The sequence below is a fragment of the Salvelinus namaycush genome, chromosome 33, assembly GCF_016432855.1.
Source record: "Salvelinus namaycush isolate Seneca chromosome 33, SaNama_1.0, whole genome shotgun sequence".
Lineage (NCBI taxonomy): Eukaryota > Metazoa > Chordata > Actinopteri > Salmoniformes > Salmonidae > Salvelinus > Salvelinus namaycush.
In genome coordinates, this window is record NC_052339.1 from 19,401,887 (window position 1) to 19,415,518 (window position 13,632).

Consider the following 13,632-nt stretch of genomic DNA (forward strand, 5'->3'; position numbering starts at 1 on the left):
GAATGTTTGAAGGGGTACGGGACTATAGAAAAGTTGGGAACCACTGCTCTAGGGCAACGGTGTCTAGATGGAATTTGTATTTGTGGTCCTGGCAACTGGACTTTTTTTTGAACACCATTATTTTTGTTTTACTGAGATCTCCCTCACCCAGCATAGGAGCAGCTGGTGGAGAAAAATTCCCAATAGTGAAATCAGGGACAGAGTAGTAGTGAAGTTCTCCTGTCTCGCCTCTAGAGGGCAGAGTAGATCCACAGTTAGCATACAGAGGAGACGCATCTCAATAGAGGAGACGCATCTCAATAGTGAAGATGAAGGAGAGGAGACTAGGAGGAAGCGATTTTAGACTATTGAGATAAAGCCTAATTCTCTTGAGTGATTGGTGCATAAATGTGTGTTTCCGACATGTTTGTATGTTCTCCCATGAAGGCAGCCTTTACGTCGCTAGGGAAAATACTTTGAGGAATGATCCTCTGGGAATATTCAGCACACTTCAAAAGACGTTCACATTGCCCAACACTTGTATGAAAGCCACCGTCCGTAGTTGTGGCTGCACGTCTTTATTTTGGACTTAGCCCTGTTTACTTTGTGTGTGTGTGTATGTGTGTGTGTGTGTGTGTGTGTGTGTGTGTGTGTGTGTGTGTGTCAGAAAAAGAGAGAGTGTGTATCTACCTGCCCTATATTTCTGCTCTCCAAATACAATCTGGTTCTAGCCCACATCTGACAGTTCTGTTATGGGTTCCTAATGATCCAAACCAACCCAACTGTGCTGAACTGCAGATGGCCCTACTTACGGAACCACACACACACACAAAACCACAGAGGGCCCAAAAAAGCCAGTGTTTTCCTCTAAACCAGACCCAACCCAGCGGAGGAGTAAGAATAGCTAAGCATGTTAACATAGGCTAGCAGCCAGAGGCAGTACTTCCCTGAGGGAACATATGTTTGTGTGCGTGCATATTCATCTGTGTGTATATGCCCCAACAGTGCAGCTCCCGAAGAGTGTGTTTAGGAGGTTGAGAGGTCAGAGGGAAGATATCTGATTCCACCACATAGCTGTGCTATTTCATTCAGATCTTTAAAAAAAGACACACACACACTACTCACCAGTCTCTCCACCTCCTGTTCTCGTAGTCTCTCATCTCTCTGGCGATGGTGGTAGTCAGTCAGTTCTTCCTTCCCACTCAGGGAGCTGATACTGCCACTTCTCGCCCTGAACCCCCCCGGTGGGGTCACCCCCGCCCCCAGCCCCACTCCTCCCTTCCCAAATGACTGCCTTCGTTCCCCTAACCCTAAACCTGGCTCTATACCTCCCTTCCCAAAAGACTGTCTCCGTTCCCCTAATCCCAAACTAGGTTCTACCCCTCCCTTTCCAAAGGACTGTCTTCTCTCCCCCAGACCGAACCCTGGTTCAAGCCCACCCTTCCCAAAAGACTGTCTCCGTTCCCCTAACCCTAGACCAGGCTCCAGGTTGCCACCCCTGTGCTCCCTCTCCCCGAAAAAAAGCTCTGGTCCAGGGGAGACTCCGCAGCTGGCTGGCCACTCTGGCTCCTGGAGGCTGGATGTGGAGCTGGTGGAGGTGAGGCTGAGTTTCTTGGCCACGCGGGGACTGGAGGAGCCCCCTGATCGGAACGGAACAGTCACGTCTGGAGTGGCCTGGGTGGGAGACTTTGGGGAGGAGAGGGAGATGGATACCACCCCCTCACCTTGGTTCCCCTTGTGGTTCATGTTTTGGGCCTGGCTGTAGTTAAAGTTAGTGGTTTGGTTATGGTTGTAGTTACTGTTTGTGGTGTGGTTTTGGCTATTGTTGTGAGAAGAGTTGCGTAGAGGTTCAGAGCGCCGTGAGGTCGGGGGGAGGGTAGAGAGCACCAAGGCTCCATTATCATGGGAACGTGGCGACGATGACGGGCAGAGGCGGGGCAGAGAGAGGCTGTGACTTCCCATCATGCCGCCTATCGATCCTGCAGAGTACTTCCTGGTTCGGTTGCTAGGTGTCGGCTCATGGTTGCCGTGACTTCGGCGTCCCAGGCGGGGGCTGGAGGGCACGCTGGCTGCTCCACTGGTTGGAGAGAGGGATGAGCGTGGAGGAGGAGAGGAGAGGCTCTCACCACCGGCCACTGAGTTAGAGGAACCTCCACCGTTCCACATCGACAACAGGGGGGAGGAGTTTGGGTTTAGTTGGCGTCGCCCGTCGCCAGGGGAGGCCAGCAGGCTGTCCTGTGATTGGTAGGATTGGTTCCGGGTCATGGAGGATCGGGAGGAAGGGGGGTCAGAGCGCCGAGAGGGGGAGGGAGGGGCGGCAGCTTTGACGGAGAGGGGCGGGCGATCAGAGCCATAGAAACGCCTAGCCTGCTCTTGATAGGCTGACGACATCGAGGTGGGTGAGGTCACAGGCGTGGTGGGTGGAGACTGGGAGAGGGGAAAATACATTAGAAGTGTAAAACCATGTCCATCTAGTGCATGCCTCAGTTCTGCTGGGGTTCGTTGAGAGCTACAGCTGTCATACCTGTGTCATACTGAAGTAGGAGGGGCTAGAGTCCCCATTGGCTCTCAGGCTAGTCTCCAGGGCGATCTTCTTTCGTTGTAAGGTGTCCATCAAATCACGGAGCTCTGAGGCAGAACGCATCCCTCTTGCACTGCCGGCCCCTCCCACCACCCCATGGCTGTAGTCACTACTGAACTTCAGATAGTCTGGGGAGGGAGGGGGAGAGGAGATGGGGAGGGAGAGGAGTTCAACTGTAAGTTGTATTAGTTGCATGTACAGGATACACATTGTATACACCATCCAACGAAATGCTTACTTGCAGGTTCCTTCTTGACAATGCAACAGTAGATACGGGAGAGGAGAAAGCAAAAAGGAATACACATAAGACATGTTATTTGAACGTCTCTTATCTTCACCACTAAGTGAACAGTTAAAAAGCATCCTTTACATGAGCTCTCTGTCCATCATCTGTTTAGTCTGTTGAAGCCTATAGGTCTGAGGGTGTTCTTATTATTCTGAGAATATCTCTGTGGAATCGTGCGTCGACGTGTGCCTTCTTCTGTGTGGTTTTGGTCTGAGAGTAAAAGGAGAACGTTATATGGTGGTTGTACCTGCAGCTAAGTCTATTCATAGCTGAACTTGGCAGGACACTCATAACCCAAACAGCAGAGAGCTGCCAGTAAACGGCCTATAACACCGAGGGCCCAAGAGCCAACACACACAGACACAACACACACACACAGAGAAAAACTCACACGCTCCCACCTATTCTCCGATTTAAAACTAACACACGGTAGTTCAGGTCTCTAAAAGTAGCAGAGCAACCGACTTCCTGGGGAAATAATTTGGGGGGGGGGAATAGAAAACCTCTCAGTGGTCAGGAATGACTTCAATCCCCCCTTGAGAATCCAATGGAGAGGAAACCTAGTCATTTTACTCATCAATGAGCTAAACAAAAAAGAGACAAGAAGGTTAGCCATTTCACCCTGAGTAATGGGACCACTCTTTACACACCGTCAAGACAGTCACACACACGACCTCCAAAACACACATAGAATCACTAAACTTAGACGGACATGTGTGCCTTGTGTGTACACATGTCCGAAGTGTGTTTACCTAGAAGTGTGTGTATACATGTACTAAATGTGTGCATGACAGTATGTATACTGTGCATGTCCTGTGTGTGCACACATGAGAGTGTGTGTAGGTAAGATTGTGTAAGCGAGCTGTCCTAGTGTGTAAAGGTTTAACCTCAGCCTTGTAAGGAGGGGGATAAATGGGGCAGAAAGCAGAAGACATCTGGTCTGGAGACGCTGTCAGAAACACAAACAATCACACTAGACTCCATTAATAGACAGATTTCCCTTTACGGTCTGGTTAATATCAGCTCACTCTGATCTTTATAAAACTATTAACACTAAAAAAGGTGCATGGCTCCTCGCTATACAATTGAGTTCAGTGTGTGTGTGTGTGTGTGTGTGTGTGTGAGACCCCTATACAGATGTATATTCGTGTGTGTACATTCCTGCTGTCTAGCTGCCGAGACAGCGCGCGAGCAGCGATGATATACGCAGACACACACACACCATGTTCAAATGCAGAGATCAATCACCGCGGTTACAGCGGAACACAGCTGCATCACCACGACGACAGCTATTGCCAGATGTGAAAAACATTCCACCCGTCTTGAGAAGTGTGTTTTAGGTGTGTGTGTGTGTCTGTGTTTCTAAACCTGTGACTTGTCAAAGACCCTCTGCCTCAGCAAAAACATATCTATGAAGATATCCACATACACATTAAGGACCTAAGAATGCTTTAGCTTACATTTTAGTTATTTGGCAGATGCTAAGTCTCCTCTATACAGAAGGACTTACAGTTAGTTCAGTCATCTTAAAATAGCTGGGTGAGACAACCACATATCAGAGTCAAAGCAAGTACATTTTTCCTCAATAAAGCAGTTACACATGACCGCGTCTCAATCACGCACACCTGTGGTGGCGGGCTCCACCCGTAACTGTACCCTAACAGTGGGAGAGAGGAAGTGATATGAGAACTGTGGGACTAGGGGCTGATATGGGATCTATAGAGGGGGGACAAAGGAGAAGAGAGGACTGGGGTCAAGGGAGGTCAGAGGTGAAAGAGGGTAGGGCCGAGTGTGTGTATGCTACCTGTGCTGTAGGCCAGAGGAGAGACAGGGCTCTTCTGGGGCAGCATGCTCTTCATACGGCTAGCCTCTTCTGGATGGTTGAAGCGGAAGAAGTAGGATTGACCCAGACACAGAGAGTAACCTGGAGAGAAAACACAGTCAGATAAAGACACACTAATTGAGAGACAAAAGAAATAGTTCAACACAGTTCATGTGTTAGACCTCTAGGTTCTCTGTATAACAGACTATCCATCTGCACCACACTCACACACATAGTCTGGGCCATTCCAGACCACAGTGTTTGGCCATCAATTAGGATCACAGAGTCAGGTATTAAACAAGACATGAGGGTCACAACCTCATAACTCTCTCCCCCTCTCTCTCACACCCACACACACAGCAGTCATCCACAGCTGTCCAAATACCTCACAAAAAGAGGGAGAGATAAAGAACGAGGGGGGGAACCCCTTATCGCTCTCTTTATTTCTCTCTTGAATGCAGTGGTAAGAAGATCCCTGAGTGAAGGTCAGAAAAAGAACACCATCTTGGCCATCTCTCTGCCAGCCTCAAACTGACCCTTCCACATGATCCAGATAAACAATTCAGCCACTTATCTCTGTATTAAACAATGCTGATGCGTGTAGGATTGAGATATTATCTCTGTATTAAACAATGCTGATGCTTGTAGGATTGAGATATTATCTCTGTATTAAACAATGCTGATGCGTGTAGGTTTGAGATATTATCTCTGTATTAAACAATGCTGATGCGTGTAGGATTGAGATATTATCTCTGTATTAAACAATGCTGATGCGTGTAGGTTTGAGATATTATCTCTGTATTAAACAATGCTGATGCGTGTAGGTTTGAGATATTATCTCTGTATTAAACAATGCTGATGCGTGTAGGATTGAGATATTATCTCTGTATTAAACAATGCTGATGCGTGTAGGATTGAGATATTATCTCTGTATTAAACAATGCTGATGCGTGTAGGATTGAGATATTATCTCTGTATTAAACAATGCTGATGCGTGTAGGATTGAGATATTATCTCTGTATTAAACAATGCTGATGCGTGTAGGATTGAGATATTATCTCTGTATTAAACAATGCTGATGCGTGTAGGATTGAGATATTATCTCTGTATTAAACAATGCTGATGTGTGTAGGATTGAGATATTATCTCTGTAATAAACAATGCTGATGCGTGTAGGATTGAGATATTATCTCTGTATTAAACAATGCTGATGCTTGTAGGATTGAGATATTATCTCTGTATTAAACAATGCTGATGCGTGTAGGATTGAGATATTATCTCTGTATTAAACAATGCTGATGCTTGTAGGATTGAGATATTATCTCTGTATTAAACAATGCTGATGCGTGTAGGATTGAGATATTATCACTGTATTAAACAATGCTGATGCGTGTAGGATTGAGATATTATCTCTGTATTAAACAATGCTGATGCGTGTAGGATTGAGATATTATCACTGTATTAAACAATGCTGATGCGTGTAGGATTGAGATATTATCACTGTATTAAACAATGCTGATGCGTGTAGGATTGAGATATTATCTCTGTATTAAACAATGCTGATGCGTGTAGGATTGAGATATTATCTCTGTATTAAACAATGCTGATGCGTGTAGGATTGAGATATTATCTCTGTATTAAACAATGCTGATGCGTGTAGGATTGATGTTTCAGTTTCAGGGATCCCTCCCAAGCAGCTTAAATACAGAGAAAAACAATGTCAAAATGACAGAACTGTTCCATCCATCTGTCTGATACCAGAGATACCTACACTCAGACAGATACCAGAGAGTAAACCAAACCAAGGAGAGGAAAGAGAGAGAGAACGAAAGAAAGAATGGAAAAATACAGCATGGAAAAAATGTCTGGGCTAATTTTCTCTCTCACTCTCCTCTCTGTCCCAAAACCCCAATGTTAGGAGAGGGGGTAATGGTAATAGGGATGACGTGACTCCCTTAGAGGGCTCAGAGTCTGATCTGGTGTGTGTGTGTGGTTTTAACATGTAGCTGATGTGTGAGTAATGTGTGTGTGTAACTAATGAGTGAGTAATGTGTGTGTGTGTGTGGTCATGTAAAGAAATATGTCTGACATGCTTCCCTCTTCCTGAAAAACTGCAAGTGTGTGTGTGTGTGTGTTTTTTTAGCTGAGGGTACTTTTCTGAGCTCGCTGTAGTATTTCTAGAGAATAAGCCAAGGACAGGACTAAGACCAAAACTTCTCATACCACACTGCTGAGTGTGACTTATTACCCACACACACTTACCACAGGAAATAATACTCAAGACATAAATGTGAAATTCTGGTTTTGACCTTTTCCTTTGAATTGAGAATGTTTTCACACAGGACTGTTTAGTCTATGCAGCTGGACTAGGCACTACATAGTAAACAAAGTAGGATAGGACACATTGTGATGATTTGGCCCGTATCTTCACACACATCAAAGACTGCAACATGCATCCAAAAGGTGTCCATGCATGCGACTTAAACAAAAAATAAATAAACAAATATGTTGTATTGTCACATACACCGGACAGGTGTGGAAGAACTTGACTGGCCTGCACAGAGCCCTGACCTCAATCCCATCGAACACCTTTGGGATGAATTGGAACGCCGACTGCGAGTCAGACCAAATCGCCCAACATCAGAGCCCGACCTCACTAATGCTCTGAATGGAAGCAAGTCCCTGCAGCAATGTTCCCAAAAAAATGTTCTTCCTTTATTTAACTAGGAAAGTCAGTTAAAAACAATGACCTGGTGGAAAGCCTTCCCAGAAGAGTGGAGGCCGTTGTAGCAGCAAAGGAGGTGAACCAACTCCATATTAATGCCCATGATGTTGGAATGAGATGTTCGACGAGCAAGTCCACATACTTTTGGTCAGGTAGTGTAGAATCATAGGATAACGAACCTGTATATGCCATGTGTGACCATGGGTGTGTATAAAGACTGTTTACAGTCTGTTTAATAACTCACAGTACCATATGGTGTTTAGCATGACAGCAAACAGAGGAGAGAGAGAACATCTGTGTGTGTGTGTGTGTGTGTGTGTGTGTGTGTGTGTGTGTGTGTGTGTGTGTGTGTGTAACAGCAGTCTTTCTTCATAAACTCAAATTCCTTGACTCAACAGTCTGCCAGTTTTATAGAACTGTAGCCCTTATTTGTTCATTACACTACATTCTAATTTCCTTTCTCCCAAAAACAACCAATAACAACCCCTCCAAACAACAAACACACAATCTTGTTTTTTACAGATATCCCCAGCTACAAAGATAACCTCACACACTTTGATCTCACAGATGCCAGTGAAGAAGACATCTGGTACCAATTTCTTCTGGTTAATCTAAATTAACCTAACACGGAACCACAATGTTATGGGGGGGAAACCGGTCTATATTTAGGAATAAGAGTGCAATATGTGTCTATCTAATTGCCAAATGTGGACCATTAGGTTATAATATTAAACAATTTGACCTTTATCCCACAGACTATATGTCACCCTGCCTCTTACATGGAGGCTGCTGGAGGGGAGGTAATGGCCCTTATAACTACCAAATACCATGTGTGGGACACTGGCCATGAGCACACTGACTGACACAAAAAAACGATCTCCCAATCTAGGTCATTGGATTTGGGGGGGGGGCACACTCTTCTGGTCTGCTGCTTGGATGTGTTGAGTGGACCACAGCGGCTTTGCAGGGCCCTAAAAAATACACTGCAAAAGTCAATGCATCATTCCTTCCTCGGTGTGATCACTGACACGATTAGTGTCCCTTTTGAAAAATAGGCCTGCTATAGCCTAAAGTAGGATGGGAGGAAGAAAGAAAGTAAGGGAGGGAGGAAGGATGCATTTGAACAGGGGACGCAGCTGGTATACATAAGTAGCGTTGTCATGTCACCTGACAGATGCTACCGCTTTCAATTACATGTCCTCTCTCCTTTATAAAACAAATAAAGTAACGAGGCTAATCTTGACATCTTAAATCAAAGGCACTCTCCCAATAACCGAGTCCCAGGAAGGCAGATACAGATTTCCTTTGGCGTCACTTCAGTTCTACTTTCTATGACCGCAGGCTGTTTTTTCTTGTCAAGTGAAAACCAATCACGTCGTTGTCTGTCTGTGAACTACAACCCTTGAGGTGCGCGCGCTAATACCATTCTTCACAAAGGTGATGCTTACCTTGTGACGTCAAGGTAGCCTTTTCAAATTTGATCGTAGGTCATGAAGTTAATTTCCCCCTGCAAACGTAGACAATATGAAAGACTATCTGGAAAGCATTTAAGCAGGAGGTTTTTATCTCAATTATACAATTTATGGTTGCAACATAGTAAGCGTGACGCAAATGGTTTGCTGTTGCCTACCCTTGCTATATTCCTAAAACATTTAGCCTAATCAAGAGCAGCTGACAAACAAAAATTCGCCAAACAATGAAAAGAGCTTTATCATAAAAATTAAATAACGTTTCCTTCGAGGGGCAATCTGCAGTTGCTTCATCTATTTTGGGAGTTCTGAATTAAACGTACCCATTGATATTTGAAAAATATAACTTATTATTAGTTTAGTTGAACGGTCGTACCGCATCAGAACCCAAAATATAAGCTTGTTTCACTCCAATGTTTGTAAACAAACACTATATAGCCTCAACATGGTTAAAACTATACTTTTGATATCATGGATGGTCAGACCTTGCATCCATAGCTCTGTCTATGAATTTGAGATTGGTTACATTTCTCCAGCCCTATCCCTCATCTTTTTAACGAAAAAAGGGGTGGGCCCCCGCTGTGTTTTTGTTTCAACTGATTATTGCCGTTTTCTAGTCACAAAAGGCTACAAAACCAAATTGATGTACACATGCACGCGCACTCACAGGGGTCTTCCAAATCAGGGAATTTCTGAAATTAGGCTATCTTTACTAACCTTTTTACTGAGTCCCATTCAGCGAATACAACTGCAGTATTTTGGGTTCTTTCTCTGAACAATTACCATCGCGTTCTTATCCTCCTTCAGCCCAGTCCAAAGCTCCAGAAATGACTCGGGACTTCGGGGTTCAACAGATTCCCATCCAGATGGGGTTGAGGTAAGGAGCGCACCAACTCTCCAAAAAAGGGGGTGGTGACGCCTGCTTGACGCGAATAGACTGGGGTAAAAAGCAAAACCCTCCCCTAAGAAAGTTTACGAGCTCTGAATGAGATCAAAAGCAGCCGCGTGTAAAACCCCAAACTAATGTATTTGATTAAAAATGCATTTCAGTTCAGCCAAAGTAGTCTCGGACCCCGTTCTCTGTTGGTTGGAACACAGCGGTTTAAAAGCCAGAGGTATTTGGTCCCCGCCCCCTTACTCTATTTCTTTGTCTACCTAGCCTACTTTTCCCTTCTCTGTGGAAACACCTTGAGAGGAATGTTACTATTGCCAACCTCACATCTATAGAGCTCAACAGCTAAGAGGGAGAAAAGAACAACTCAAACTTAAATAGATGTGATTTTTATCAAAACCATATTTTTTCAAATTCAGCCTAAATGTTTAATTAAATAACAACTTTGATCTGATGCACAGAAGAACAGCTTCGGAAAACTACTCAATAGAGAAGGGGAAGGAAAGAGAGACAGTGGACTAGAAAATAAGTGAGAGCCTTGGACAGAGGGGAATGAGGTAGAGAACTGTGATGGAGAGAGAGACTGCATGGTATAGGGTGGAGAGAAAAGGAGAAAAACATCCACTCTGATATTTTCAGAGGAGTGATTCCTCACAAAACCAGGACAAAAAAAGACCATGATTTTGGGGATTTTCGTGAAATTTAACTCTGGAACATTGATATTCCCATGTAGAGTATATAGGCTATTATGTTCAAGAATATATAGACAAATTTGACTAATCAAAATGTGTATATTTGCTATATTCATGTTTTTTCCCCAATATTCATAAATTAATGTAAGACGTTTTTTATTGAAATCAAAATACTACTCATATTACAGAACAAGTGGTGACACTTCATATGACAATTGCTGCTTAGTAGCACCTATAGATACAATGTTTTAGTGTCTTAAAATACCACCCTGCATCCCACTGCTGGCTTGCTTCTGAAGCTAAGCGGGGTTGGTCCAGGATGGGAGACCAGATGCTGCTGGAAGTGGTGTTGGAGGGTCATTAGGAGGCACACTTTTCTCTGGTCCAAAAATATATATCCCACGGCAGTGATTGGGGACATTGCCCTGTGTAGGGTGCTGTCTTTTGGATGGGATGTTAAACAGGTGACTTGACTCCCTATGGTCACTAAAAATCCCATGGCACTTATCGTAAGACTAGGGGTGTTAACTCTGGTGTCCTGGCTAAATTTGTCCCTCATACCATCATTGTCACCTAATCATCCCCAGCTTACAATTGGCTCATTCATCCACCCTCCTCTCCCCTGTAACTATTCCCCGGGTCGTTGCTATAAATGAGAATGTGTTCTCACTCAACTTACCTGGTAAAATAAGGCTAACATTTAAAAAAAGGAGGCCTGGGTAAGGCCAAAATCCCATAAATATCCCACATTTGATCAATTATTTCTCAATTATGCTTTTAGAAACAAATGTCAAATACTGTATATGTAAACAATCCTTCCTCCAAAGAGACATTCTATGGGTTAAATTTAGTCAAATTCACCAAATTCATGGCATTTTTTTGTCCTGGTTTCGTGAGGAATCACTCTGCTCCTGGCAGACACATGTTTAGGGATAGTGTTTCTGTGTGTGTGTGTGTGTGTGTGTGTGTGTGTGTGTGTGTGTGTGTGTGTGTGTGTGTGTGTGTGTGTGTGTGTGTGTGTGTGTGTGTGTGTGTGTGTGTGTGTGTGTGTGTGTGTGTGTGTGTGTGTGTGTGTGTGTGTGTGTGTGTCTGGTGCCTCCACATCATCATATTGATATGAGTCAGCGGTATGGTTTGTAATCTCTGTTATTGGCAATACTCTGCAAACACAATATGTATTTCCAAACAAAACACTCCAGTTACATCACTTTGTGTGTGTGTGTGTGTCTGTCTGTCTCTGTGTGTATGTGTGTATGTGTGTGTGTGTGTGTGTGTGTGTGTGTGTGTGTGTGTGTGTGTGTGTGTGTGTGTGTGTGTGTGTGTGTGTGTGTGTGTGTGTGTGTGTGTGTGTGTGTGTGTGTGTGGCTAACGTCTGTAGCCTGAGAGATTATCCTAGAGGATGTTTCCATTTCACGCTCTCTTTCTCTAAAACCCACAAGGTTCTCTCGTTCCTTCTTCTCTGTCCTTACCATGAACTCTCACATTCTCTCTACCTCTTGCCCTCTGCCCTGTTCTTTATGTCTTCTTATCATCCCTCTCTTTTCACACTAAGAAGTTTTTCCGCCTTTTCTTTGTATCTGAAAGGTATTGCGGGTGTTGTGCCGAAAATCTCCCCCCTGCCAGAGTCCCCCCCCTTTGCGTGAACGCGCACACACTCAATTCTTCATTGCTGAGACTTGCTTGCTAGTTGAGATTTCTGCTCTTCACTCCGTTGTCAGTTTAGCCTACATTTCACTGATCTTAGTGGCAGCATTTTTTATTTGTGTCCTTCAAGGCAGCTGTCAATGATCAAGTTAGGCTGTGTTTCATTTTATTTTTTATGGCGGTTTGATCGCAGGGGAGGCACTAGTAATGTCTGCAGTTTTCGGTTTGGCTATTTGTTCCAAGTGTATTAGTCTATATATAAATCTCTTTGCAAAAATGTGTCATCTCTCCCATTTCTTATTCGACTAGTAGTTGTTCTGAAATGTTTATTGCTTGCCTACATTTTACTCCCTCCTCTATGTTTAATATAACATCCATACATACTCATTTTGGTTGCCTATCTTGACGAGAAGTTTGTTCTATAGAAAGTATTTGACTGATGTGTGCCACAGAAAGTATTTGACTCTAGTGACACAATTAAGGAAATTAGAAGAGGGGAGGACTTCGGCAAGGCCATTTTCTTGCCTTCCGACCCCTGTTCTGTTATGTTTCAGTATATTCTTACTACAAAATATATGTGTGTTGACTGTGATCTTGGTAAGTGTGGCTTGTCTGTTTAATGAACAAAATAATGAACTATTGATTTCATTCATTTGGACGTAAAATGATTCAACTCAAAATATGCCATTCTGTTGTTTTGGACCTGCCTAAACAAATTCATAATGAATTCCTTTTTGATGGTGTATATTCAATGGATTTATTCAAATAGACACCCACCCACATCTGCACACCACTACTACCACTTGTCAATGGCATGCCAGCATGGGCACTGGAGGTATAAAAGGAATATTTTTTTATTTAACCTTTATATGCAGGCAAGAATGTGGTAAAAATGGGCCTGTTTGAAAGGGGGTCATGTAAACATTTACTCTTTTTTTTTACAGGCAAAATACCGTAATTCCTATGTGAGCGCAGTATAGAGACAACACCTTGGTCTCCAGTACGTATACACACCAAGATGTTGTCAATATTTGAGTCAGCTAGCCACAGTGAGAAAACAAACAGGTCAGTCAATATTTAACTGACAGTGGTCAGACCAGACCACGACAGAGAGCTGGGGAAGAGGTGTGGAAAGAGAGAGGGAGATTAATGGGGAGAGAGGGAGGGGAAAAAAGTGAGAGAATGTGAAAATAGAGGAATGTGTTTGCGTTCTTGTTTACACCTTCCAAAAACCCAAAGAAGGAAAAAGAGAAAGGAATGTTGGGTAATGAAGGGGAAGGAAACGAATGAAAAGGAGGATGGATCAAGGATTTAAAGATGAGAAGTGAAAGTGAAAAGGACTGAAAGAGAGAGAAAAATAAATGTCTAAAGAAAGACTGAAAAGGAGAAGGAGAGAGAGAGAGAGAGAGAGTGAAAGAGAGGAATGGAAAAGGACGAGTGTGTTCTCTGCAGTTGGAAGTTGTGAGTCATGGCATTGTAAACAACAGGAGCTATCCATTCCAAACCAAGGATAATTAAGCTAAAAGGCTAATGGCTCAACCA

The 13,632-nt window shown here is 43.8% G+C and overlaps 1 protein-coding gene across 1 annotated transcript in view; it reads right to left on the minus strand.

Moving 5' to 3' along the window:
* phldb2b (pleckstrin homology-like domain, family B, member 2b) overlaps positions 1–13,632 on the minus strand; it is a 49,115-nt gene that overhangs the window by 17,065 nt on the left and 18,418 nt on the right. The window contains exons 5-7 of the mRNA XM_038972674.1: positions 4,651–4,770; positions 2,504–2,688; positions 1,105–2,406 (exon numbers count right to left, since the gene is read on the minus strand). Coding sequence (XP_038828602.1) covers positions 1,105–2,406; positions 2,504–2,688; positions 4,651–4,770 — 1,607 coding nt within the window. The remainder of the gene's footprint in view (positions 1–1,104; positions 2,407–2,503; positions 2,689–4,650; positions 4,771–13,632) is intronic.